Consider the following 26,498-nt stretch of genomic DNA (forward strand, 5'->3'; position numbering starts at 1 on the left):
CATATCAGGGCTGCCCCATCTTCACCAAGCCATTTCTTATAAGGCAGCTTCCAAGCCGCATCGCCAATTCTGGACATAAGAAAGTGCAATTACCGCCTTTCGGCCAATCCTACCTCATGGTCTTTGGGATTACTCTTGATCGAGCTGATACTTGGAAGAACTCTTGACTCGGAAACGACGAGCCAAGGGGGGCAAGTCTACCAGCGGAATATTTCACCGCACGTAAGCTACTACCTAAAGTCCGGATGATTCGTTCGAATTATGGAACTGCAGTTACGCGACGTCTTGGGTGCACTGACTACTTGTCGGGAAGTGCAGATTTGTGCCAAGGCGCCTATGCTGGGGTTGTCGCTTTGATGTGATGAAATTTTCAGAATTGTTGGACTCTTGAGAAGATTATCATTTGCCCAAGGAACGTTGTTTGGGTTATGCATTGGGCTTATGATGAGCCCAATTGAGCATTGACGATATTCGCAAAAATTTTACGAACAATCAATGCATTACGGCTAGAATTAGATAATCATCATCTCGCCGTCGGCAGGCACAAGAATGTTTGTTCCTGAAAAGTCAATAATCTGCTTGAGATGAATGAGCAATGAATGAGCCCATTGCTGAGCGGTTCATGTTCTTCCACGGAGTGTGTGGCAAATTGATATTCGCCGTGACCGATTGTTTTGCTCAGATCAATTAACGGTTTCGTGGTCTAACGGTTATGACTGCGGATTCTGATTCCGCCAGCGAGGGTTCGACTCCCTCCGAGACCTTTCTTTTGTCCATGCGTCAATTAGATGTATATCGTCCTATTTTTTTTTTCTTTTTCTTACTATCAATTCAGACTAACTATATCTTGCATTTTAAGAATATTTACAAGTATTTGTCACAGGTCTCTATATCTTGCATTAACCAATAAATTTCTGAATGCCCATGCCACATATATTCCTAAGTTCATGCAGCCTCTTCCATGACTCCAAGACTGGCGAAGTATTGCAAAACAGATTGTCAATTGTGTAAATGCTAGTAGGAGTTCCATTGGTCGCGCTGTCACGTAACCTGGTGCGTTGGGTGGTTTGATCATGACTGGGCGGGTACCAAACATCATGTACTGTATCATAAAGTAGAAGGCACTGGTATACTCCATAATGATCTTGAAGTTGTGAGAGCGTTGCAGAAAGAAACTACCGTAATTCAAGTTACTGAATTTCTTATATTCGTGTCTTTTTTGATCCTGTCTCATCATCGTTTCTTGACTCCTTACAATCGCTTTATGTTGTTGTTTTTGTGCTACCCTGTAACTCCAAATCAGACTGTGCCTGACTCGTGTTTCAACCATCAAGCCACAACAATGACTTAAACCCGACGGCTCCCATGTGTCGAAGGATTTTAAAGCCTTGGCATTGTGTCTCTTCAACGAATGATCGACAGGAACAATTGACGAGCATCAGATGGAAAATGGCGCAAATATCCGAAGATTCGCCAATGACGAAAAACACTTTGACGATGCACGGCCGTACATTGACCCATCAGAGTCAATTACATGTCCACTTCCCGGATCCAAACCGGAGCCGAACGGAAAAGATGAACCGAAGACAAGATCGTTATCTCGGATCAAACCAGAAGGCGTCTCTTTCAGGGGCTCATCTGATGGTTGAACTCAATTGACCTCCATCCTTGTGATTATCCTGCGGGCGCACAGCCACGGGGGTAGCATCCAGATCTGAACCACATCGCCGGGAAGTGGCTAAATAATCCTGAACCAGGGGTTCATCACATGCATCCTCAGCTTGTTATCTCGCATCTGTTAAGACCGGCGACATGCTCATTTTGGCATCGCTTGCGATGGCGGAATAAAAGCCACTGTCTGAGGGGCGGTTAACCCCTATTAACACGAGCTGATAATGAAAAGAAATAATTAGTAGGCTTATGTCACTGATAACAAAACATCAACCAATAATCGGATGGATTGACGATTGATGGAAATTCAGTGGATCAAACCCCCAATTTATTTTCAGCCTTCTGGGGCGTTTCTCTTCCGACGTCGCAGAAAGAATTGCTTTACGCAATATGATCATCAGCTAGATAATCAATCAATCACGAATTTTTGGATACAAGTCCCCACAGAAACTTTCTAAAAAGGAACTTCGACTGCTAGTTCGTGGGTCCGTGGTTTCCAGTAACGCCGGGCCTAAGACTAGTCTCGTAATAGTGGCCGGTTGACTCGCAGCCCCAAAACGTCTAGCAAACTCTATTTCACCCAGTGAATTTGCAAGCTCCGATAATGCACCGGATGGGCTGATTAAGGGTCCCATGTTTTCCACGTGTCTACCCTGACAGTTTGGGTCTGGATCACTGTTGTGAGGGTTCTTTAACTGTTGACGTTCTGCACCCCTGACTGGCGCTGCAGATCTTGTCGTTCTTTTTGTTACTTTTTTTTTCTTGGATCGATGCCCCGGATTTTGACTGTTTTGCTTTTTGGATCTGGGTGAAGACCCCTTTCAGTACCGAGAGTTTGGTATCCGAATTATATCAGCAGCCATGCCTTCACTTGATGCTGAGATGTGGGCGTGGTACGGCCTAACGGTCATTGTTGTGTTTGCGCGAATGTCAGTACTTGATTAGGCGTCTTGAGAATTGTTTGCTGACTTGATACAGGGCGTCTCGTCGCATGCTGCTAGGATCATTCAAGCGCATGTTGGCAGATGATTACCTCATGGCTGTGACAATGGTTTGTACCTCTTCCATGTTACTTCGTTGACAAGACTGACATCTGTAGGTCACGTATACGGCTCTCTTGGCAATCGTCAGCGTCCTCACGCGAACGCCCACCAACCTCATCAACCCCGACGATCACATCGTACTCACCCCCGCAGACATCAAGCTACGAGAATATGGATCGAAATTGGTACTCGTCACAGAGCACATGCAGATGATTACCCTCTGGGGCGTCAAGGGCTGTCTGCTGTTCATGTACGGTCGACTGACGTGAGTAGTCCACCATCGCTGACACAACCACTTTTAACTAACAACTTTTAGACTGAGTTTGAAGCAAAATTTCCTGGTCAAGCTGGTGGCAGGATATGTCGTCGTTGGATTCGTGGTCATGCAGATCTTGTGGTTTGCTGCTTGGTGCCGGCCTTTCAATCACTACTGGCAGGTTCCTCCTGATGACTGTAAGGAACCCGTCAATAACATCAGGGATTTGGACTAATGGAGTTGTAGTGAATTGTTCAGCTGAAACCAACCATATGATCACCAACGCCGTTGTCAACATCTCTTCGGACATCATGATCATCATCCTTCCTATGCCTGTCTTTTTACAATCCCAACTGCCGCTCAAGAGAAAGATCATTCTCTGTGGTGTCTTTGCGCTTGGAATTTTCACTGTAAGTTCTCATCTACTTCCTTCATCCTGTCGTCGAGTTGTCAAGCTGACTTAACTTTCCAGATCCTCGCAGCAACAATGAGTAAAATCTACAGTCTCGGCGACCCCTACGGCACAGAATGGTCCTACTGGTACATCCGCGAGGTCTCAACCGCCGTCATCGCCGCCAACCTCCCTCTCACATGGACCCTCCTCCAACGCGTCTTCCGCCTCGGTTCATTCCACGCCAAGTACGGCAAATCCTCCAACCAGCGCACCGGTGAAGGAACATCTCGATTCCGATCAGCATACGGCAATCTCAGCAGCATGGATAGACGACCCAAAAAGACGACTTTTATTGAACCCGGGATGAGTTTCTCAGAGAGTCAAGAGGAGATTAACGGGAAGGATATCCCGTTGAAGATTTATCAGAAGAATGAGGTCACTGTCAACATCACTACTGAGGAAGCATCGCCTGACAAACGATCGCCGTCACCGCCGGGTCAGACTGGATTGGAGAGGATCAATTTTGGGGAGGCCAATGCGCATGGCGGTAGTGAAAATGGTGATAAATCTGCGAACGAGATGGAGCTTGGTGTTGTCACCAAGGTCTATCATGGAGTATAATGGGTCAATGGATTGACGAACTAGACATATAAACTTTCCCAAGTACAACTAATACAACCCTAATGTAAATATCAGCTTCCGGTTTCCCACTTACGAAACCAAAGTTCTTGTTTGAACTGCTGAACCTGATTGGATGACCTCCATCATCCAATTGAATCTCATCAAGGTGCTTGAAAATACATAAATGTACCACGTGACCTCAACTCTCAGCCTCATCTCAAAGTCCAAGAACGCTTACTCCGCATCTCATCATCCTTCTCTTGGGTCATCATGGATGCCCAAGGGAGCTCTTCGATAAGGGAAAAATGTTCTCGAGAGTCAATACCTTCGACCGGGCTCAGTATCGTATACGAGCCAGAGACCGATGCCCCTATAGTCGAGTAAGTTACAAGAGCGCGAATATATAGTCGGCGGTACTGAATACGCGGCAAGCATTATTATGGTTCATGGTCTGAAAGGCCACCCATATAAAACATGGCGATGCAAACAAAATCCAGAGGGCGTGGATAAACGTCCAGCGCATCCCGAAAAAGAGGCACCGAAGCCGAGCACTTCGAAACGACTCGAGCTTAGACAAAATCTCAGGGCGTTCTTGAAAAGCTCGTCAAGCAACAGCCGACAGGACAGTAGCCTCACCGAATCTACGTGCAACAATCTCCCAGCCCCAGACGTCGGCGATTTGTCTGTTTTCTGGCCTGCTGACTTCCTCCCTCAAATCTGCAAGAAGGCTCGGATTCTGACATTCGGTTATGATACCAAGATAACCAAGTTTACCTCGGGCCCGACTAACACAAACAGTATTTTCTCTCATGGGAAGGACTTTCTGTTCTCGCTGGGGCGCGAATACGTGAAAGATCGTCCCATGATATTTATCGCTCATAGTCTCGGTGGAATACTGGTGAAAGAAGTGAACATTTCCTACATCCCCAAAAGTATACTTGTTGACCTGTTTAGATGCTCGCCCTATCGTCAACCTCGGATACTCTGACACACAAAGGTGTTATCGAATCAACTGCGGCTGTTATCTTCCTTGGTACGCCCCATCGAGGAAGTCCTGAACTATCAGCTATCGGCGAGTGGGCAAGATCGATGCTGAGTAGTCTGAAGTTCCAGACAACATCGACGATCTTGGACACCCTTGGTCTTAAGACAACAGACCTCGAACGCGCTCATGAAGCGTTCTGCAGACTATGGCATCAGTATGACTTCCAAGTGAAGACCTTTCAAGAAAGCTTTGGCCTTACTGGGATTGATCTGGGTGTCTTAGGAAATAAGGTCGTGCCTCATGAGTCGTCTTTGATTGGGGATCCAAGAGAACATGCAGAGACTCTGCAGGCCAATCATAAACAAATGAGTCGTTTCAGCAGTGCTCAGGATCCGAACTATATCAAAGTTGCTGGGGAAATCAAGGCATTCTATACCGCGATCAATAATGCTCACACTCGGAACCAATTCGTTGCGGAGCCTACTAAGGATCTCAATAGGGAAGCAGGGAAGAACGACGGATCCTGTCCTGAAGAAGGTTCCCCGCATTCCCTGGACCAGAAAGTACTGGATGATTTTCTTGCAGCACTGCGCTTCGATGGGATGAATACTCGACGCGAGTCTATCTTGGCCCCTGCCATAAATACTGGACACTGGCTATTCCGAGACCGAACATTCCATCTTTGGACCACTACAACTGATATAAATCATCGTCTACTCTTCATCAAAGGAAAGCCAGGGGCAGGCAAGTCAACCTTGATGAAAGAGGCTGTACGGCATATACAATGTGTTCAAAGAAGAGATGGTATCTGTGCTAGCTTCTTCGTCGATGCTGGCGGTGAGCTTCTGCAACGGTGCCTAACTGGAATGTTTCGGTCATTGCTTTACCAACTTTTGTTGCAGAGCAGAATATGCAGCCCGGTTACCCATATGAACTTGGAGAGAGAGACCTTGATCTGTAGCATTAAGGATACTATTGATAGTACCATACTGCCTTCGGTAGAATGGAGCGAGAGACTTTTACAAAATTTGCTCGCCCAGACGCTTCAATATCTGGCATCTCTCGGTACACCAGTGTTTATCTTTGTGGATGCACTTGACGAATTAAGTACCGAGATGCAGCGACAGCAAGTTGACTTCTGGAGTCTCCAGCAACTATACTTTCAGGGGCCAAGGATCTGCTTATCTTGCAGACATTTTCCAAATATCGCCGTTGCTGGCTGTTTGGAGATGGCCTTGGATGTGTACAATCAGAACGATATCCTGAATTACATCACGCAGCGACTCAATGCGCGAATCTCTATACTTGAAGAACACTGGAGGAAAGCGCTCACGGAAAAGATTCACACTATGTCCTCAGGGGTTTTCCTCTGGGTCGTCTTGGTGGTGGATGAAACTCTAGCCAGTTATGATAATGGCACCAGTTTACCTGGGCTCATCCGACGCGTCGAAGAAATGCCAACGGAGCTCGAGATGTTGTATGAAAAGATGTTAGCATTCACCGCATTAGGGGATCCTTTGGTAATTGGAAAGATGTTTCAATGGGTACTGGCAGCAAACAGACCGTTGCGTCTTGATGAGTGGCATCACATACTCGCATTTATCCAACCATCGAAACCAGCCTCGCTGGCAAAATGGCGAAAATCAGAGTCTTACACTGAGAACGACTATCAGCTTGAAAGGAAGATCAGAACCTTATCGAGAGGTTTGCTGGAGGTCAGCAACAAGCAGCACGATGTCTTAGCGGACAAGAATGGCGAAGTGTCATCTATAAATGCTGGCGTTGGATCTCTGGACCATGAAGAGGGTTCAGCACGCGTAGTGCGTGTTATTCACCAGTCTGTTTACGACTTCTTCATACACAAAGGAGGATTCCGGAACTTGGGCTTGGAAAGCGCTAACCCTCTTGCGGATTGCCATTGCACCATTGCAAATACCTGCATCGACTACTTGTTTATCCCTGAGCTGGTTGAATACGTTGTTGCTCGACAACGAGTAAACATGGCGAGTCTAATCAGTGCCTCATTATGCTCGGAGAACTCTTTTAAAACTGAAGAACCTCCAAAGGGAGAAGCTCAGCGAAAGAGTCGTGGGTTGAGACATACCTTTGAAGGCTTGGACGCATTGCGCCCCTGGAAGTCTTTTGAGGTCGTTGAGAACTGGCTGGCTGGAGGAGCTTTATCCTCATATACAGGTTCCATCACCGGTTCTGCAAAACATTCTGTCTCGCGCGAGTCACTTGTCGCTGCATCCCAGGTTCTGGACGACTACCCAGCTTTACTCGTATATGCCATCACTGACGTAATGCTACATATCGAACTCGCAGACCTGGACCTTAATCCGACCAAGACGACGCAAAGCCTTATCACGAGATTGGGAGACGATGCGATATGGAAACGTCTTCGAGCACTGCAGCAAGAAAAGCGCACGCGAAAAAGGACCGCTGAATGGCTTGAAGCGGTCACTCATAACCGGTTGCCCTCGCTCCCAAAGTTAGTAGCGCAATATTGAGTTCATTGATGGAATCGAGAGAAGCTAACAGAGAAACTTTTCATACTAGGACGTACGCGCAATTTCCAGCCCCGGCAAATGGCCCGAGAAGTCCAAGAAGTATCACGAGTTTTAGCTCGGCGAGTAGTTTTAGCCATCAGAGCTGGAAGTCCCATGCAGACAAGAAAGACTAACTCAACAGGATGAGTGAAGATGATGGATGAACTTAGCAGACACTGGCTCTTGGACCAGATTTCGGAGTCTCCAATTTCACTAGTGAATGGCTTGACGCTAGGGTTGGTCACTTTGCTGGGTCGGATGTCGTCCTCGGATGTCGTATGTGGATCAGCCGAGTCCGGATCTCGTCCCTCGGGGAGTTCACACTCACTTTTCTGGGGTAAACCACATTTTCAGCGGCTCCAACAAGGATACACCATCAAAACCGCCCCAATTCGTCAAACAATCCCAACCATCACGACATCTCTAGTCTTGCTCATATAAGTCTACGACTCCAACCTTCATCATGACAAGTTAATCACAAGCATCTTTCCATCATGGGCGTCTTTACCAAGTTCCGCTTCTTCAATCGAAGACTCGCGCTTTCGTGCGTGCTCATCGCCGTGTCGACGTTTAATTATGGGTTTGACAACCAAGCTTTCGCGACGACGCAGGCGATGGATGCGTTTGATAAGCAGTTTGGGGTTTGGAATGAGAAGACGGGGACGTATGTTCTTGAGCCGTCGTGGCTTTCGCTGTTTAACAGTTTGAACTACATTGGTTTTGCTGCTGGTAAGTCAATGCCGAGGTTTTATGGTGCTTTATTGATGATGTGCAGGTGTTCTTATCGGTACTTGGATCTCTTCTAGATGGGGTCGACGATGGTGTATGTTTGTCATGAGCGTGTATGCTCTTGGTACAGCTACTATCGCCGTCACGTCTTTCCACCGTGAACAGATCATGGCAGCTCGAATCCTCAATTACGTCTATGTCGGCATGGAACTTGGCGTTGTTCCAACCTTTCAGTCCGAAATTGGTATGCCATACCCCAAGTACAGCACTTCCACCGCTAACAACAACAGTTCCCGCTCAAGCCCGTGGCTTCATGGTCGGTTCCTACCAACTCAGTCTCGCGATCGGCGGTCTCGTCATCAACAGTATTTGCTTCGGAACAAGCACCCTCCCCGATAACCGTGCCTGGCGAATTCCCCTCGGAATGTTCTACATTGTCCCAACTATTGTCGTAGCAGGCATTTGGTTCGTTCCCGAGTCGCCGAGATGGCTCCTTAGAAAGAATAGAGTTGAAGAGGCGCGAAAGAGTCTTCAGCAAATACGCGAAGGAGCTTTTACAGATGAAGAGATCGAAGCTGAGCTCACCGAGCTGAAGGTCTCTTTGGAGCAGGAGACTGAGCAAGGGCGGTTTATTGAGCTTCTGAGGGGCATCAACCTCAAACGAACGCTTATAGTCATGGCGGTCAACTTTTATCAGCAGGCGGGTGGTCAAGCCTTTGTGTCGCAGTATGGAACTATTTACGTCAAGTCTCTTGGGACCATCAATCCGTTTGGCTTCAGTTTGATCACCTCGGCCATCAGCATCATTTCAATTACCTGCATCCTCCTCTGGACGGATATCATTGGTAGACGGTATGTCATTTGCCTATCTTGGATTACCAACTCAAGCTGACCAATATCTAGTGTCCTCATGATGGCCTCGTCCATCACCATGTTTGCTGCCATGATGACAATGGGTGGCCTTGGTATCGTATCTCCTGTCGATGATTCAAGAAAGAAGGGCGTGATCAGCATGATGGCCGTGTTTGCCTCTGGCTTCGCTATGGGTTGGGCACCTCTCGTCTACGTCGTCACCACTGAGATCTCCGCTCTTCGACTCCGTGATCTTACATCGCGAGTTGGTTTCACTACCAATGTCATCATGAAGTGAGTCCATCACCTAAATAGTATGGATTAAGTGCTAACAGGCTCTTTCAGCTTCACGGTCAACTTCAGTATCCCATACCTTATCTACGACAAGTACGCCGGCCTGAACAGCAAAGTTGGCTTCATCTTTGGAGGTATCATGGCTACTGCTCTTGTATTCGTGTACTTCTGCGTTCCTGAGTGCAAGGGAAAGACGCTGGAACAAGTGGATTTCTTGTTCAACCAGGGTGTTCCGATCCGACAGTTCGGAAAGGTTGATGCAGCAGAGATGATGCGCGCTACACAGGGGGAAGGTGACTTGGGCAAAGTGCACTCTGACGGGAAGGATAACGCTGTAACAGCAGAGAAACGCGTCTAAGCCATTGCAGGACATGAGTCAAAGCTAAAATGGGAACTTGGAGGCCTTGGTATCCTGTATTAAGATTGCCAACTAGCTAACTAATACTGCGGTGCATTGGCATCAGTATAAGCATTCATCTGAAGATCAAAAGGATCCAATGGAAAACCAAGTTCTTGGTCTCCGAACACCATGTCAGCTGAGTTAATCGAGTCATAGTTAATGAGCGGGTATCCAAGAGACGAGAACGAGCCAAGAGACCCTTCTCCAGTTGACCCAGTCAGACCCTGTTCATCACCCTGAATTGGAAAAGACCAAATATCCTGCCCTGCAGGGTTCTCGAGTACTGTGGACTCAAGGGAAGTCTCAGGCATCTCTTCGCCAGTACTGGACTCTGGCGGTCTAACAGCTGGATCTTCCTCCTCTTCATCGTCTGGAGCAAAGGCATGCTTTGAACGACGATGGAGCTTTTCCTGTAAGCGAAGTGCTCCCGGCGAAGCGCTACTGCAGCATCTGTCAGCTAGGGAGCTCGAGTGAATGATGGAGACTTACGGTGAGCCGGGCGATATATGTCTGGTTCCCAATCGTGGTATGAGATTCTCGATATCAGTGATCTACATCTTGGTTAGCTTCTTGACACTAGAAAGCGAGGTGAATACTCACGCATGACCCGACCCATCCAACCTCAGCTCGACTTCGTGACACAATGAGTAGAATATCCATGAACTTCTGCTTGATCACTGGCAACGATGATTCCCCACGTAATGGTAGTAGAGCGGCCAAATGATCAACCATCTTGACAAACTGATATGTCACTACAGCAAATGTTGGTGTACCGACATGGCTACTCGTCTCCATTTGTCGGACCTTGAACCACATGTCTATATACTTCAGTGCCGTCTGTAGACACTGTTGTTGGCAGTAGTCGATGTATTCTCTTGGTGTTTGGTTCACTGCTTCTGGTGACACAGCTTCTCGAATACCGAGAATGAGAAACCGGTGAAGATCGCAGCGAGAACTGAACAGAATGGTATGGAGTGTCGTATATGTGCGTGCCTCGTCGGAGTGACACATTATCATAAGTCTATTATCAGTGAGCTGCAACTCATCCGGTAACGACTCTTCAAAGGATGTCAGTTCGAGGTCCAATGAGCGAAGTTGTCCGCGACTGAGATACGGACTTGCCCCGCTCAGGATGACCTGTCTTGTGTACCTTGGCGTGTTAGTAGGGGTCTTCATAAATGGTTAGGTGTCTTACCTAAGAACTCGATCTCGAATGTCGTACAGTCTCATCAAGAAGGCCAAGACGTTCAGATCTGTGTCATTGTCGCTTTTACTGCGAAGAAATGGAGCCTTTGATCTTGAACCAAGTTGGAAGTTATGATGACTACTCGGCAATCGAATATGCATTCTTTGCGTCGGACAAACAGTGAGATCCTCAATACCGCCGGAGAAGACCTTGTCAATAACATATATGGACCACATCAACCGTCGAAGACACTCTTGCCTAACTGGGTCGATAGCTGGACGTTCATAATTGAGCCTCTTGGTGAATGCGACCCTTGATGCGATCGAAAGAAGAACCCAGACATCTCCAGTGAAGCGCATCGAGAACAGAAATTTAATGACCAACATGAGAGCCTGAAGTTTTGGCACTGACATGTCGCCCATGTGATTGACCAGTTCATGTTGGACTTGCTTTATCCAGGTATGCGCAGGTGAGCTGTCGGCATGATATGTTGGTGCGAGTCGCAATGCTGAGGCGCAGATTGCTTTGAGGAGAGATTTTTCGAGCTTTCCTTGACTCCATTCAGCAATTGTTGTCGCTCTATGAAGGAAGACACAGTCGGCAATGTCTGATTTGTCGAAGTATGTATCTAGATATTGACGTATTGTATCACGGCTCTCAAGCTCAAAGACCCTCCCTGAATGTTAGCGGGAGGCAGAGATCTGCATAAAACGGAACATACCGCTGCGCATCGCCAGTTACACTGGCAGAGATGTCCATTGGCGATGCCTGACTGGGTACTGATCCATAGTGAGACTGGGAAGTACTGGCTGGCGAAGCATGTGCTTCCATGCCAATGTCGATACTGGAACTACCCGGTTCATCCCCAAAGACACATTCCTGTCCTTGCGATTGACATCGGCTACAAGGACATGTCCCCGAACACTTGGACTTAGCACTCCGACAAGCCGCACAAGCCCTCAGAATCCTCCGTCTCTTGATACCCGCCTGCGTCAAGTCTTGTTCATGACCACCCGATACCTCAATAGTATCATTCGCGACATAACTACACGTCAATTCCAACCTCTCACAGCGCATACAGCCCGTAATTCGTCGATCGCATTTAACCTGATGACCTTGATTAGTGGAGAACCCCGCAAACTGTAACAGAGCACGAACCTTTCTCGCGCGACATTGTTTACACGCGAGTTGCGGGGACGACCTAGATTCCATTGTACGAGATCCGAACGAGTTCCTGGCTTTGCTTGAGAGTGGGGTCTGCTAGGTCTTTTACATAGCGAGAATCAAGCACGTCAGCCCGAGGTTGAATGGCGAGGGGCGAGATCCGGAGAACGAGATCCGAAGCTAGTGATGGGTTAGTTACGCGAGAGTGTTAGCTCATGACTAGATAACTACGACTACAAACTCAGCATTGAGTGTTGTTTTCCTGCTCATAGCAATTCACAATGTCGCAATCTCATCGCCTTCCCCCGAAGCCACTGCCTTTGAAGGTTGATTCCAAAAATGGAGGAGACCGACCGAATTACATCATTTTCATGCCGGATCAGTTGAGATATGACTCTCTCGGCTGTACAACTGGTCCCGAATCTGAGATTAGGACCCCGAATATCGATGCATTCGCTGCAAGAGGAAGTCTTTTCACCAATTGCTTTACGCAAGCTTCTGTGTGCTCTCAATCGAGATGTAGTATGTTCACTGGAACGTACCCTCACGTCAGTGGTCATCGGAGTCTTGAAAACCTCATCAAGCCTTGGGAACCGAATATCTTTAGGAGTTTGAAAGAGTCGGGATATCATGTTGCGTGTCTTGCACCTCGAGGCGACACTTTTGCACCAACTGTTACGGAGCTGAGTCTCAGTGAATACGGGTTCCTTGAAACACCAGAATTTACACCAAAGTTTGCTGGTGGCGGACGAGAGGTTGATGAGAGTATTTGGGGGAGATTGTTCTACCGTGGATTGAGAGATGCGGACAAGGCTTTGGATTATGATGAAGCTGTTGTGAGATCGGCTTTGACGTGGTTGGATTGTCCTCCTACGGATAAGCCATGGGTTCTTTTCATGCCTCTCATCTTCCCTCACTGTCCGTTCCAAGTTGAAGAACCGTATTTTTCTATGTATGATCGCTCCAAAGTCTCCAGTGTTGAGGCGACGGTCGATAAGAAGACTGGATACGAACCGCGGTATATGAAGTCGATTCGAGAAAAATACGGCACTCGTCGCGCGACGGATGAGATTTGGAAGGAGATCAAGGCAACTTATTATGGTATGATCTCTCGACTGGATGATCAGTTCGGTCGAGTTCTCAAGAAAGTGGATGATCTTGGGCTCTGGAAGGATACTGTCACTATGTTCTTCACTGATCATGGCGAATATCTCGGTGATCATGGACTCATTGAGAAGTGGCCTTCAGGCCTTTCAGAGACACTAGTCCACGAACCTCTCATCATTGGAGGTGCGGGACTGCCAGAAGGAAAGAAGGTCGATGCCATGACCGAAATGGTTGATCTAGTACCCACGATGCTAGAGACATCAGGGATCGGAGAGTCATTCGCTCATAATGGCCTGTCATGGATCCCTCTTCTATGTGGCGATGCCAAAAAGCACAAGCAGTATTCCTTCTCTGAAGGTGGCTTCCTCACATCCGAAGAACCAATCCTCGAGCAAGCGCCTTATCCCTACGATCTCAAAGCCGGACTTCAACACGAAGACACGACTCTCGTCGGAAAGGCCATCTCACTGCGAGACGAGAACTGGACTTATGTGTACCGACTGTACGAACCGGCCGAGCTGTATCATCGACATGACGATCCTCATGAGCTTCACAATCTGGCTCAAGACCCTGATCATAAGGAGTTGGCGGATAAATATGAGAAGGCTACGCTGAAGTGGCTTTTGGAGGGTGCTGATGTCATGCCTTGGACTAAGGATCCGAGATTTCCAGAGGTCAAGCTTAAGAGTCCGAGGGAGCAGATGGAAGAGAGGTTGAAGCAGGTCAAGAGTGATTGAGCCCGCTTCTGACTAGACAGACTAGATATCGAGTGCGTTTTGAAGGGGGAGTCAGGCTGAGATAGACATTCGAGCCACTGAGCTGGATTTACAATGACTTGATTAAGAAGAATCCGTGATGGGCGGAGTGACCAGATAATGGGTCTTAGCATCAGAACAGACAGGAGCTTACACATCAAACAACTCAAATGAAAGATGAACGATCGACTACTACACGTGTATATGAAGGGAAATCCCTCACTCCCACTTACAAAACCTCACGAATAGGCAGGCTCCAATTCTCAGGATGCTTCCACTTAGTCTCCATCTTCTCCCCATCCAACGTTAGAGCATCCCCGAAATTCGCTGACTCAACTCTATGATGTACACCAACTGAACTCTGCGCATTTCCGAGAATCGACATGTAGAACGACTCATCCTTGTCATCCTCACCACCAAACTTGCTTCGATGGTTATGATGAGCCCACTTCAACCTCTTGGCCTGGTCCATAACCATATCAGCGAGATCTTCACGACCAGGCATAGTTTCGCTTTCCATGCTGCCAATTTGCTCGAGAAGATGAACGTGAATGTCTCGTGCTGCTCTATGATTCCCGCATGTGTTGTGGAAGCTTGCGCGAAGAGTCTCACAGTCGACAGTGAGATGGTGGAGAGGCCCATAAACGTCGCGAAGGCTGTAGCAGATATTTTCAACAAGAGAAATGGCAGATGACTGATGGCTAGCAGCGAACTTGACCTCACAGAGTCGACGGCCAGTTGCAACAGTCGCAGTACCGGACCAGTTTCGACTCATGCGTGTATCCCAGAGGTACTGAAGGATACGCTCCAGCATAGAGAAGTTCTTCCTGTCACCGAGAAGGCGAATGATGACGTTCAGTTGATCAAAAGGTATGGTACCGAAGTCAATGTCAAGACGACCGACCTTGAGGACCTCGACAAGAATCTCTGATGAGATTTGCTGGAGCTCAATGATGACATGATCATGGTCGTGAGTGTGGCGACGTGAGAAGGACTCTGAGATCTTGAAAGCAAGTTTGACAACATGAGAGTGCTTTGTCTTGGTGAGTTGTCGGAAGCAAACTTGTGATCACTTTAACGGCTGAAGCGAAACCTTGAAGTCCTTAGCCTTGTAGACCTGAAGGCCGACTTCAACCAAACGCTCGAGAATGTCAATATGCACAACCTTCTTGTTGATGTTAGAAAGAGTCAACTCAAAAAGCTGCCAGAGTGACTCGGATGAGACAGATGTTGAGCAGAAGCCCTTGAACATTTCCCACATATCTGTACGGAGCTTCCGTACCTCGGTCTGTCGACCCTTGAGTTCCAGAAAGGCAATGAGACGGGCGCCAGCTGCGAGACGCATGTGGATGGGACGGCTCGAGGTTCTGACGGAGACGGACCATGCTTCGTAGAGACAGGTTTCAGTGTAGACGTCTCTAATAATGATATCGAGCATGTTCTCGCGCTCGTAGCCACAGAGAAGTTGCTCAAAGGCGTGGATGAGGACAAAGCATCGTCGATCGAGATGAGCAAGGCGATCTTCATGGCAGAAACCACAGAAGCCTTCGACCTTGCTCTTCTCACCCATGAGAACCTCTTCCTTGAGAGTTTGAATGAACTTTTTGCCAAACTCAACGGAAGATAGCTCACGATACATCTTGGCCAAGCTTCGCGCTATGTCGAAAAGAACAATCTCATTGCGCTCTTCGACCAGAAGACCAACAATGTACTCCTAGCTGACCTTGATAGCAACAGTGATACTCTCCCGACGCTTCTGCTTGCGATGATAGTCAATGATGCGAGTAAGTGCTACCAAGACCTTCTCGTGAGAGTAGGAGAGTTCCCATTTGAGGGAAACGAAGGAATCGATGAGGAGGGTTTCGGCGCGATGCCCCAGATCGCAGTGGCTCTCAAAGAGAACCGACAGGCGATACTTGGTGATCTCAAGGAGAGCGAGGATAGAATCACCCTAGTCGCAGCAGTGTATGTCGAACTGACACAGTTCTTCATATATAGAAACAGCTTCGATCTCAATCACATTTCTGAATCACATTCTCGGTACTCGCGTCTTCTACTTCAGACATTGACTGGCATGGATTCAGCCAGCCGGGGTAAAAGCTCAGCTACAGCCATGAGAGCCAAAGTTGACGAATTGGGATGACTATGTTCCATGATTCTCAGACATGCATATCTCGCTTCAACGGTCGATCGACAGCGAGATGTCAATTAATTGGCTGACCAATGTATGTATCTGCGGCCTGGGTCCTTTTTCACCGTCGGTAACACGCGCGCTCAATAGGGTTATGAGATAAAAATACCATCGAGTGGAACATACTCTCACCACACAATCCCCAGTACGCTTGAAAGTACCCCTAAAAGTAACTCTAACGGCATTAGGTAGTCTGAAACAAGTGAACGGCTGGAAAGGGAGGGACTCGGGCCGTCCGTTCTGGGATATCCCATTCCCCTCAGTCCAAGTACTCGTATTCACCAATCTCGTTTCTGTCTCATCAGCCGCAAGCCACACTACCCGCTACGTGTGCCTCAAGACAGTCATCCTTCAGCAACGCCACTGGTCGGAGGAACCGTTTGAGGCCAATACTCACAGAGATTCCACAGTCCCCAAAGGCCCAGCCGTGTCCATAAGCCACATATCCAGATCAAAGTCTTGAATGCTACTAGGATCTTGAATCTGATTATCGAGAAGGCTCTAAAGGGATTGTTAGTATGTATGATGTAAGGGATATATGACCTAGAAGACCTACCCAGTCGATGCTGTCAATCATATCAAAATCAGCCATCTGATCCGCATAATCGTGCGTCAGATAATTTGGTGTCTCTGTATCTGACGAAGAAGCCGGCCAACTTTGCGCAGCCATTGACGCTGATTTAGTGTTGATGAAGTCGTTCACGCGCCGGATAGTCGAGTCTAGAGCGTGAGCTACTATTCGTCCCTCCGAGGTTTCTGACGAACTGGACCATATTTCATGGGCCCTTTCGATAATAGCCAAATATTTGCGTAATTCTACATCCTCAGGATGAGCAGCTATTCTCGTGCCATTTCGTATACTAATGGTTAGATCCAAGCAGATAACCATAGCAGCCAGAGTAAAATCACTCAGTGTTAGCGACGTGATCATCCACTTCTTATCATGCAACAAACCACCTGGTTGAGTAATCTGGTGTATCTCAGCCTGTCTCTCAAGTAACCTTTCCGCTGCCTCCAGAGAAGCTTTTCTTGAGAAAGCAAAGCGGCTGTCTTGTCGGTCTGTTAAGTGCTGACGATGTAGAACGATGATGCTCTTGAGGTATAGTAGCTCTATAGTCGTCCTGCTCATTATGATACTAACTTCGTCGATGATGAAGCTAGTGAGAGGCTTGTACTTGAAGTTATGGGGGATGTTGCGGTAGGCAGCCCTGACTTCAGCGTCTAGTGTAACTGTCTCTTCATAAGACGGTGGTATAAGAGATCGTGTATGCTTTACCACTTTCTTGAACATGGCCATCACAGAAGCTTTGACAATAGCGTATGAGATAGTCGTATTCTCAGAAAGAGGCCTAGATGGAGGTAATTCTGAGATACCAGGGTAAAAGTCAGATTGGTTCAAGTTCCTCGGTAACTCTGTGTCACAGAAATCCGATGGTATCATGCTTGGAAGACCCATCTGAAACGACATGAGAGAGTCAAGCTGGTATAAACAAACCCAGACTCTTCTTCTCATCTCCCCGTCAAATGGAGAGATCCTGGACCCTGGTACTTTTGTCGAATCTCGGTGGTAGCCCTTGCAGATCGCGAGTTGCACTACTTTGCCCATGAGGAACCAGAGATTCGTATCGGAGACCTTGGCGCGAAGCCAGCATCCGACGAGAAGAAGAAGAAATGCTTCGACGGAGTGTTCATTGGCGGCTGTGTAGTTACTCAAGAGAAGGCATTCTTGCGTCTTTTTGGAAAGGGTCTTGCTGGAGGGGATTGGGATTTGAGAAGCGCGTGCCATGCCTGAGATTTCGTAGACGCCTGCTGATAGACTGAGAAGAGCTAGAAGCAGGGCAACCCACACTGCTGGGGTTTCTGATGGCGAGTCCCAGAACGATTCATACTGAGAGTGTTAGCTAGGCTTTGATCAGTCGTTCATCAGAAAACTTGCCTCTTGCTGGAACTTTGTCGGATGCAGGATAGCTACAGTATCACCCATTAGCTCTAATCAAATAGCACTTCAATGTTTTGACTGGCTTACGCATCATTGTGTAGTGCGACAGGAAAAAGACAGATACCAGTGTATCACAGACCTGTCGTGGTGGCAAGGCCGATAAGATATGCTCAATTGTCAGGCCATCAGGGGATCCCATGTCAAAGTCTGCCTCACTCGTAGACGCGTCATTGTTCAGGGTAACTGAGCTGAGAGTCGAGGTCTGCGGGCTCGCAGCAGGTAACTCGTCCCGGATGGCTCTGATGTTTTCGAGGATAGAGGACCAGTGGCTTGAGTCAACTTGGCCCATGAGGCCGGTGGCGACGCTGCCATCACTATTGGCGACAGCCTCTGATACGGAGTTGTGGGAAGGCTGAATATTATTGACGCCTGTGATCCCATGCTCCTGTTGAGTTGAGTTCTCGTTGAAAGAAAGAGAAGACAAAGGATCTGATCTCTGCGTCTTCTGAGCCACCGTCGCGATCAGACTTTCCAGGTTCTTGAGACGATCAGCAACGGATTCACTCTTCTCGGCACGTTGATTGTGTCTATCGGCATTGGAAGCATAATGACACAGCGACTCCTTGTTTCTTCTGATGCATGAGTCGCAAGGTTGATTTCTATTACACTTCAACCTAGTCAAGTCAGCATCATATGCCTCACCAGATCTCTGAGACTCACTTTCGTGTACGACAAGGCTCGCATGACTTGGGCGGTCGGTTACGCTTCTCAACCTTGGCTGGAAGACGTCAGTACCTATCTCTAAGAATACTTGATGCCAGTCATTCCCATACCTGATCCAATCATATTTTTTTTGTATGTTCTAATGCTTGTTGAAGTACGATGCTGCTGAGTGAAGGGAGATAAGTAATGCTGACGGAGCTCGGGGATGGAGCGGATTTATTAACCCCGCGCCCTTTTCATTGGTTGCTGGTTTCAGCGGAGTTATTAAACCCGCTTTGCGCATGTGGTTTTGGCAGGTATGTATGATATATAAGAACAACAATAGCCGTTCAATATTCTTTTGCATCATCATCAATCACTCACATCAATCTCAATAACTTACCAAGTTCTTATCACAGACCTCTATTTCCTATCTGCATTCATAACAACCATGTCGATCGCCTCAAGCATCTACGGTATCAGCAGTACCATCTTCTCTAACCTCTTCATCAATCTTCCATATCCCGAAACAAAAGATGACTTGTCAGACAAAATCATGATCGTAACAGGCTCCAACACTGGTCTTGGCTTTGAAGCTAGTCAACATCTTCTCCGCCTTGGAGTCGGTAAACTCATCATGGCAGTTCGCAGCCTTGACAAGGGCGAGAAAGCAAGACATGAGCTGCTTCAATTGACAAAACGGGCTCCAGAGTCCATTGAAGTTTGGCACCTTGACATGGCGAGATACGAATCTGTCAAGTCATTCGCTGCTCGGGCCATCGCGGAGTTGCCCACCATTGATGTCGTTCTCGCCAATGCGGGTCTTGCAACTTCTGACGAGTTCTCAATAGCTGAAGATAATGAGAGAACAATCACAGTCAACGTCGTCTCAACTTTTCTGCTTTTCTTTCTTCTACTTCCCAAACTTCAAAAGTCTTTATACCCTGGCAAATTTGTCATTCCCAACTCAGCAACACATTACTGGGCTCCCATCAAAGAGCTGATCCCAGATGAGAGGGCTAGCAAGATCTTCTCACGACTCAACAGTCCCGAAAAATCAATCATGGAGTCTCGATACTACGTCAGCAAGCTCATCGTTCTTTACATCACCCATGAGATCGCAGCTCGTCTAAGCGCATCCGAAAAGTCAAGCGTCATCATCAACGCGCCGAACCCAAGCTACTGCAAGTCAGGTCTTCTTCGCGAGAAGCAAGAGACTACGCCGCCGGACTTTATGGCTCGTTCGACAGAGATGGGAAGTCGTGCGCTTGTCGCTGGAGTCCTTGCTGGTCCCGAAAGCAACGGGCAATACATGACCAATTGTCAAGTCCACGAGTAAGTAATTCTTTATTGAGAAGAGTTCTTAGAAGCTAATATGCTATCAGGCCTGCATGTCATGTCACGAACAAAATTGGTGCAAAGATCCAGACTGCGCTTTTTGCTGAGCTGCTAGAGAAGCTGGAGATCATCGCCCCAGGAGTTTCCAATAACATTTAGACTAGTGCGAGTCGTCATGGTGTTGTTTTTAGGGCAACTTAGCTTTATTTTCGTAATAATATAATGATAGATGTATGTTAGTTCAGGGCACACGAGCTTCTATAATGGGATTGATAAAGACTATAAATATTAATTTACTTTATAAATATGCATGCTCTATCTCTTAAGTTATTTTAAGGCTTGCCGTAATCTTGTAAATAGACAACTTCGAACTTTAGCATTTTAAAATATACAACGACTATCAAGGCTCATGAACTGCTTGGTTCTCACATATGCTGAGTTATGCTAAACTCAAGAAATGGCGATTGACTGGGCGTCTTAATCATGAACGAATGACTGCGGCCGGCTTTTCAACTACTTAATGAGTGACTTTGTGTAATCGTTGGAAACCTCCGATGCTCTGCTGTTCCCGCGATACCGAACTGGGCGACCGAACATGCAGGGTTTGTTCCTCCCCTCGTCTTTGTGTCCGGCTTCCTAGCGCTCTCCCTGACTGTAGAGGATACCTGTCTTCTGTTCAAACAATTGGTAATGACTGAACCACAATATCCTGCGGGAGCTGTTTCAGTGAGTTCCATCAGTCATTCTGGATCATTGTGTCTTAAACGTAGATGCATAGAGGTTTCAGTTATATAAGTAATTATATGTTGATGATCTCACCATTTTTTAAAAAAGAAAAGTAACAACATCAGATTAATCCTCGTCATGAAATGTGTCTTGGGTAAGTATAGTCATAACGATTGTATCAGGAACTCAAATGGTTCGGTATTTTGCCATCCAATGAGCAGATCAAAGTCTCAGTAGCTGCCACGACGTTAAGTACATGCATATAGTCCAAAGCTAGACTTTGGCTGTGATTGATGTGTCAAGATACTATCACCATACCTAGAGTAGCATACATACAATCTGATCTTTAATATTCAACAATGTTGAAATACCGCAATTTCCCTGCCATTTGTCATGCAAAGCTCGCGAATTGAGACAAGCTGAACAAAAACTCCTCCTGCTATACTGTGGAATGAATAGCAATGCGGTCGTTTGGATGTTAAAGAATTGTCTCACAGCAGGTTTTCCCTACATTCAGCCCATGCAGATTTGTATAAATTCTTACAAGACCAATACAGTGCGGTCCTAGCTCATGACCGATTCTGCAACTACCAACAGCAATATTTTGGACTGTTCCGTGGGAGCACCATGTATCGTTCATAGGGTTATTGGTCGCTTGATTTCAGGCTGCTCGAATATTTGCAGGGCAACGAAATTACTTTGAAATACAGCCCTTGCGATTGAATGAGGACTTTGGCAATTACCACGGGAGGGCGCTCCGATTGTTGAGTTCAGGTCATGCCAGCAGCGATATCTTGCCGAGATCACAGCAAGGCGGTGGCCTTGCAGAGTGATTGTCACAGTCAAGGCGATGCAAGGGATGTCGGAGAAATGAGACTCAGCCAGCCACTGATATACACAATACGCCGATCCAAGTCCAAAAAGAAACGAAGGAGACGGCACGGTACAACAAAACACGACAACCGGGCAGGTGTCCCCGCCATCATGTACTAAGTAATGTATACAATAATGTTCTGATTCAAAAGGTGAGGTGTTTTCTTCAACTGCCATGAGACATGCCGTGTTAGGCTTCCAACACCAACAGCTGAAAGCGGAAGAGTTACAGGGAGTAAGGGAACCCACCCAATGGAAACTGTACTTTGTCAGAAGTGGGATAATTGTGATGACAGCTTGCCAATCCCTTCGACTTTCAGAGGACAATCACAGATACCCCATAACAAAATTATGGTTTGAGCAACCTCATCCTGCTCATTTAATTGCGCGCTGCCGTGCCGTTCTATCGTCATTACTAAATACTATATATCGTCTTTGACTCACATATCAAGTACATAAAGTTCAAATTAAAACATTAAAGACCCAGCACCTACGACACTTTTCATGCTCGCAATCTCGGCATTCCTTCGTCTCAACCTTTGTAGGTCCAGCCTCACAGCTACAACATATCCAGCGACTTTGTGATTCAGGAGCCTTCTCAAGATCATCCAGGCCAGCCAGCTTGATGCACTTCTCGCACCTCTCGTGATGACAGCCCATACAATGATTGAATCTTCCTCGTTGGGGTCCGCCATTGCAGCCACAGCAGAACCACGATGGGTAGTCGATATATTCTGGAAGATCCGAGAGTTTCATGACAGCGTGACCTTTCGTCTGTGCATATTTGGGATCCTCCAGAAGATCAACAATGTCAGTCCTACCTAATCTCTTTGCCCAGAATAACGCGGTGCGGCCATCGCTATCCAGCAGATTTATATCTGCGCCACACTCGAGTAGCTGACGAGCTACTTCGACATGGCCTCTGTAACATGCTACGTGCAACGCACTCGAGCTGTATCGACCACCCCGGGCATCAACCTTGACATCTTCCGACGTCAGTAGACTTTTGACAAGATCCGTAAGGCCAAAAGAAGAAGCGTAGTAAAGAGGCTCGCTTGCCATAATAGTCTCTCTCGATGCATCAGGCATCAGGCACTGAACCCAAAAGCTAAAGTTGCCCCCTCCAGCTTTCTTAGAACTCAGACAGAATGCCAAAGCAGAAGCCTCTTGGCGCCCTTGTCTATCAGATATCCTGGCGTGAAGTGGCCAATATCGAGAAGCGTAGCGAAGAAGAGGGTAGTCTTCAAACTTCTTTTCAAGCTCTTCTTCGGTGCAACAGCCATCTTGGAAATGCTCGAGAAGGAGATACGATAAGCACTTATTGGCAAAATCGGCGTGTATGCCAGGGATATTGTAACTAAACCAGGAAACTTCGCCTTCGCGCGTGCGGCTGGAGGTGATATACGCCCGAACCGATGAATGCGCTAATGTAACCACATTTGTTGTTGCGTCGTAGTCAACAAGGCCTTGGCATATTTCCAGTAACACCATGGGCTCTGGAAGTCTACACTGCTCATCAACCGCGGTTTCATAGTCGCCCAGAATTACAGCTTCTGCTAGTTCCAGTATCGTAAGTGGCCGCAGGGCTACCGAGAGAAGGAAGAATGATTCTCTGGCGAGAATTTTATCGGCCTCGGGGATGCTGAGCAGAATATGTTCGTAGACTTCATATATATCCTTTGGAAGATTATAGAGTGCGTCGCTAACCATTTTGGCGGTTCTGAGGCCACCGAGCGAATCAAGCTGACACTGGGCATACCGAAACCTGGAAATGTTAATAGGAGGGTAGACAAACTTTTAGCTATAGTTTTGCTCACATTCCATTCGCGTTATAGAGTATCTTTTCACGCAGCTCAAGCTTTGCCTCCTTGCTTAGTCGCTTGAGAAGACGCTCTTGATTGAGCCTCGTCATGATGTAAAAGTCGATATCTTTCCCAACATCCTCTTTACCCATATCTATCTCAATCAATTCCGGCGGATCCTGCAGTTGTAGATCTTCTAGCCAATACGTACAACTCGATATGGCTGTCACAAGAATTCGCACGTTGGGGTTGTCGGTAAGAAGCTGCAGAAGCATCTCAAACACTTCGATACAGCTGAAACTCTCGTTGATAGCATCGACAGAGATGTAGAATTTGTCAAAGCTGGACACGTATTGCGAGATCAGCTTTAGTAGAACATTCTCGCCCAGGACCTCACCGGATTTGCGCAACTGATCGATGCCATCGAAAGCTTCGGGATACTGCTCTGAGAGTTGATACAAGATCGATCCAAGGATATTGAGAGGTTGCTGAGACTCTCGGTCATCAAAAGAACAGTAAAAAAACGCAAAACCGATGTTGGGGGCTTCTTGGTGGTATGACCTGAGCTGGTCTACTGCAGCAGCACTGGGATTCATTTCAGCATCAGTGACAGGAGAAGATTCATCTGACTTACTGCAATGTTGTTTTTCCAGACCCAGCTACGCATAGTTAAGTCAGAAGGAGTGCAAAGCTCGGCACATGGGAAGGGTTCCCGACTTACATTTACCACGAAGCCATAGGATTCTTGGGGTATCTTCACCACTGTCCCTCCAGACTTTGAAGTTGCCGTCCAAGAACCACAAACCGGTGGATTGCATCCTCTTTTGAAGAGCTTTCGCGTGTAATTGCGCAGGGCTGAATGGCTGGATCCAATCCTTGATCATCGCTCTCTTTTCATCTGTCAAAATGGTAAGCGATTGACTAAGTCTCGCACGCTTGATTGCAGACCTTCCTCTTTAAGCTTCCTACTCGTCTGGCCCTCTTTTGCGATGCTCAAAATCTCATGCGACTCTATCACCAGAACTTCCATTTGTGTACTAGCTGCCGTCAGAGCTCCACAATATCATGTTGATGGGAGCACTCACGAATTCTCAGCCATCATCATCACGATGAACCAAGTTTTCACACGTTCGAGATCCTGAATATCTGCCTTCACGTCATCTTTTACCCATGGCCACAGAAATGCATTCATGCGACGAGAAGACGTTTGTTTCTTGTTCAAATTCTCAATAAGTCGTGCGACGAGCTCTGAAGTTGAAGATAGCGTATTGCGAAACTCGTTTGAGCGGACAAGGTCAGCTATATACGGCTCTGCTGAGGCAAGATCTAGTCTATCGAGTTGCTCCAAGACGCCTTTGAGGCCTAAAAGCTCCGTGTAAAGCTTGCGCATATCACCTTTAGCATCGTGGACTGCTTTGCCGTAGTTGTAGGCTCGTTGAATGAGATCCGAGACTTGGCCTACAAGGCCAATGATGGATATGGGGTCGACCATGCTTATGGGCTGGTAACTAACGAAAGCTTGGCAAAGTGAAGAAGCAATTGATGCTTGGCGGGGTTGGGAGCTCAGCTTATTATGAAGTAGGCCCAGATACCCCCGCTTCAAAGCCACATTCTTCAGCTGGTATGATAGAGCCAGGCTAATGAGGTAACGTGGCCAGTGGCGTTTCCGTGAAGTTGTGATACTTTTCTGAACTTCTATAATCACGACATACTACGACTATTTGAGTAGCAGAAAGTAGCTGTAAATGAGCGAATAAAGCTACTTACGAAGTGTCAGGTCATCTTATGACTTTGGGGTCATTTATACGTCCGGTTGAGCAACATCATCTGATTTAGAGGGGTCAAGAACAAGCTGAAAAATGAATGCTACCCAAATGTGACTTCGTGCATAAGCCATCAAGATAAGAGCCAATAGCCTCCTATCTCTAACAGCCTACTTCTCTTTATACATAGAGGTATACTTGGAACCAATAAGCACCAAAATTTCACAGCCTGATTTTTGTAGTGCAAGAACGCTTGCGTGCCACGTCAACCGCCGATGCAATTTCCAAGCTAAGAAATATAGAGTGGCCGTTTCACCCCTCAAAACTAATGTGGCCCAGTATTATATTCATCCAATGTAGAAAATAGACCTAGCTCCAAGGGAAAGACACAGCGATGACAACATGGAGTTAATTCGACAGGTGGATAATACAACAGGACTTTATGTTGTAGCAGGGGGTTATGTAGGTAATGCGGCTGCTGCAGGCTTCACCAATTACTAACTCCATTCTGATTTGAGGCCTGCATAAAAATCATTATAAAAAGCAAAAACATTTAATTCCTTCCACCATGTGAGACGAGGCGTTCAAACGGCATATGCGAGTCTAAGTACGGCGGGGTAGGACAGTCTGTTGGCAGTGAAGACATAACAAAATATCGCTTCCTAGGCTGCTAAAGCTATGTTGAAAAGCACATGAATCTCAACTGTCTCGTTTATCAATACTATTAATACCTACCTTCTGGCCCAACTAGATCTTGCACTCCCGCAGATTCATGAGCAACATGTCTCAAGAACTAGGCTTGCATACAGGGGCCAAAAGGACTTGACGGGACCATCCAAGGCTCACCCAGCCCATTCAGATCTCAAACTGGCAGCCCAATGACAGGCCCAGGCAATGGTGGTCCCTCGAAGCTGGAGACACACGAAACACCAAGCCACGTCCAAGACAACACTTTATCAAGCCCACAGAAGATCCACTGGGTTACGCCTTTTAGTATGGCCAGATTGCTTATTCTTGGAGTCGTCACTGCCATTGCCCACCATATCTTCTAAAGCTCTCTAACGGGTAACCACCAACAGGGATATCCCAAGTTTGGACAGTACGAATTGGAACTGGTCTTGGGTTCCTCTCTAATGGCTGCCTCTGCGCAAGCGCTAC

At 47.2% G+C, this 26,498-nt stretch overlaps 9 protein-coding genes and 1 non-coding gene across 10 annotated transcripts; 6 read left to right on the top strand and 4 right to left on the bottom strand.

Annotated features, from left to right (window-relative positions):
• Positions 1–692: 692 nt before the first annotated feature.
• Positions 693–764, top strand: BKA55DRAFT_t236. Its single transcript has one exon. It is a non-coding gene; the product is annotated as a tRNA-Gln (tRNA).
• Positions 765–2,336: 1,572 nt separating this feature from the next.
• On the top strand, positions 2,337–3,985 carry BKA55DRAFT_678955 (uncharacterized protein; the record flags this gene model as incomplete). The annotated part of the gene is made up of 6 exons (XM_046198156.1): positions 2,337–2,600; positions 2,650–2,722; positions 2,771–2,979; positions 3,031–3,167; positions 3,217–3,380; positions 3,443–3,985. Exons 1-6 carry the CDS (start codon positions 2,533–2,535, stop codon positions 3,983–3,985), a joined length of 1,194 nt encoding a protein of 397 aa, XP_046045605.1. The 5' UTR covers positions 2,337–2,532.
• Positions 3,986–4,255: 270 nt separating this feature from the next.
• Positions 4,256–7,653, top strand: BKA55DRAFT_597184 (uncharacterized protein; the record flags this gene model as incomplete). The annotated part of the gene is made up of 4 exons (XM_046196042.1): positions 4,256–4,365; positions 4,418–4,892; positions 4,940–7,461; positions 7,530–7,653. The coding sequence occupies 4 exons, from the start codon at positions 4,256–4,258 to the stop codon at positions 7,651–7,653; spliced, it is 3,231 nt and encodes a 1,076-aa protein (XP_046045606.1).
• A 360-nt stretch (positions 7,654–8,013) lies between these two features.
• Positions 8,014–9,752, top strand: BKA55DRAFT_543263 (general substrate transporter; the record flags this gene model as incomplete). The annotated part of the gene is made up of 5 exons (XM_046190571.1): positions 8,014–8,248; positions 8,295–8,492; positions 8,539–9,100; positions 9,152–9,394; positions 9,446–9,752. 5 exons carry the CDS (start codon positions 8,014–8,016, stop codon positions 9,750–9,752), a joined length of 1,545 nt encoding a protein of 514 aa, XP_046045607.1.
• Positions 9,753–9,792: 40 nt separating this feature from the next.
• Positions 9,793–12,231, bottom strand: BKA55DRAFT_129343 (uncharacterized protein). The gene is made up of 6 exons (XM_046184817.1): positions 12,139–12,231; positions 11,702–12,087; positions 10,990–11,652; positions 10,395–10,944; positions 10,284–10,345; positions 9,793–10,235 (listed from the first exon to the last, which is right to left on the bottom strand). Exons 1-6 carry the CDS (start codon positions 12,190–12,192, stop codon positions 9,833–9,835), a joined length of 2,118 nt encoding a protein of 705 aa, XP_046045608.1. The 5' UTR covers positions 12,193–12,231; the 3' UTR covers positions 9,793–9,832.
• A 194-nt stretch (positions 12,232–12,425) lies between these two features.
• Positions 12,426–13,988, top strand: BKA55DRAFT_651104 (alkaline-phosphatase-like protein; the record flags this gene model as incomplete). The annotated part of the gene is made up of 1 exon (XM_046197315.1): positions 12,426–13,988. The coding sequence occupies one exon, from the start codon at positions 12,426–12,428 to the stop codon at positions 13,986–13,988; it is 1,563 nt and encodes a 520-aa protein (XP_046045609.1).
• A 247-nt stretch (positions 13,989–14,235) lies between these two features.
• On the bottom strand, positions 14,236–15,645 carry BKA55DRAFT_694240 (uncharacterized protein; the record flags this gene model as incomplete). The annotated part of the gene is made up of 2 exons (XM_046200018.1): positions 14,236–15,039; positions 15,100–15,645. 2 exons carry the CDS (start codon positions 15,643–15,645, stop codon positions 14,236–14,238), a joined length of 1,350 nt encoding a protein of 449 aa, XP_046045610.1.
• Positions 15,646–16,590: 945 nt separating this feature from the next.
• BKA55DRAFT_543267 (uncharacterized protein) lies at positions 16,591–18,982 on the bottom strand (the record flags this gene model as incomplete). The annotated part of the gene is made up of 5 exons (XM_046190572.1): positions 16,591–16,698; positions 16,754–18,085; positions 18,276–18,810; positions 18,857–18,914; positions 18,970–18,982. The coding sequence occupies 5 exons, from the start codon at positions 18,980–18,982 to the stop codon at positions 16,591–16,593; spliced, it is 2,046 nt and encodes a 681-aa protein (XP_046045611.1).
• Positions 18,983–19,289: 307 nt separating this feature from the next.
• Positions 19,290–20,368, top strand: BKA55DRAFT_666461 (uncharacterized protein; the record flags this gene model as incomplete). Its single annotated transcript, XM_046197777.1, has 2 exons — positions 19,290–20,173; positions 20,224–20,368. 2 exons carry the CDS (start codon positions 19,290–19,292, stop codon positions 20,333–20,335), a joined length of 996 nt encoding a protein of 331 aa, XP_046045612.1. The 3' UTR covers positions 20,336–20,368.
• Positions 20,369–22,129: 1,761 nt separating this feature from the next.
• Positions 22,130–25,327, bottom strand: BKA55DRAFT_129387 (uncharacterized protein). Its single transcript, XM_046184818.1, has 6 exons — positions 24,663–25,327; positions 24,526–24,614; positions 24,299–24,475; positions 24,212–24,236; positions 23,593–24,162; positions 22,130–23,540 (listed from the first exon to the last, which is right to left on the bottom strand). Exons 1-6 carry the CDS (start codon positions 25,067–25,069, stop codon positions 22,238–22,240), a joined length of 2,571 nt encoding a protein of 856 aa, XP_046045613.1. The 5' UTR covers positions 25,070–25,327; the 3' UTR covers positions 22,130–22,237.
• Between the last annotated feature and the right edge of the window lie 1,171 nt (positions 25,328–26,498).

Source organism: Fusarium redolens (assembly GCF_020744475.1).
Source record: "Fusarium redolens strain MPI-CAGE-AT-0023 chromosome Unknown BKA55scaffold_15, whole genome shotgun sequence".
Classification (NCBI taxonomy): Eukaryota; Fungi; Ascomycota; class Sordariomycetes; order Hypocreales; family Nectriaceae; genus Fusarium; species Fusarium redolens.

Bases quoted from the DNA above. Each gene is read 5' to 3' on its own strand.
- BKA55DRAFT_129343 (XM_046184817.1), bottom strand. From the start codon at position 12,192: ATGGAATCTAGGTCGTCCCCGCAACTCGCGTGTAAACAATGTCGCGCG. The intron at 11,653-11,701 runs GTATGTTCCGTT...ACATTCAGGGAG, and splicing joins GTAACTGGCGATGCGCAGCG to GGTCTTTGAGCTTGAGAGCC. The intron at 10,236-10,283 runs GTAAGTCTCCAT...CAGATGCTGCAG, and splicing joins CATATATCGCCCGGCTCACC to TAGCGCTTCGCCGGGAGCAC.
- BKA55DRAFT_129387 (XM_046184818.1), bottom strand. From the start codon at position 25,069: ATGGTCGACCCCATATCCATCATTGGCCTTGTAGGCCAAGTCTCGGAT. The intron at 24,237-24,298 runs GTAAGTCGGGAA...AACTATGCGTAG, and splicing joins CCTATGGCTTCGTGGTAAAT to CTGGGTCTGGAAAAACAACA. The intron at 23,541-23,592 runs GTGAGCAAAACT...TAACATTTCCAG, and splicing joins CTCTATAACGCGAATGGAAT to GTTTCGGTATGCCCAGTGTC.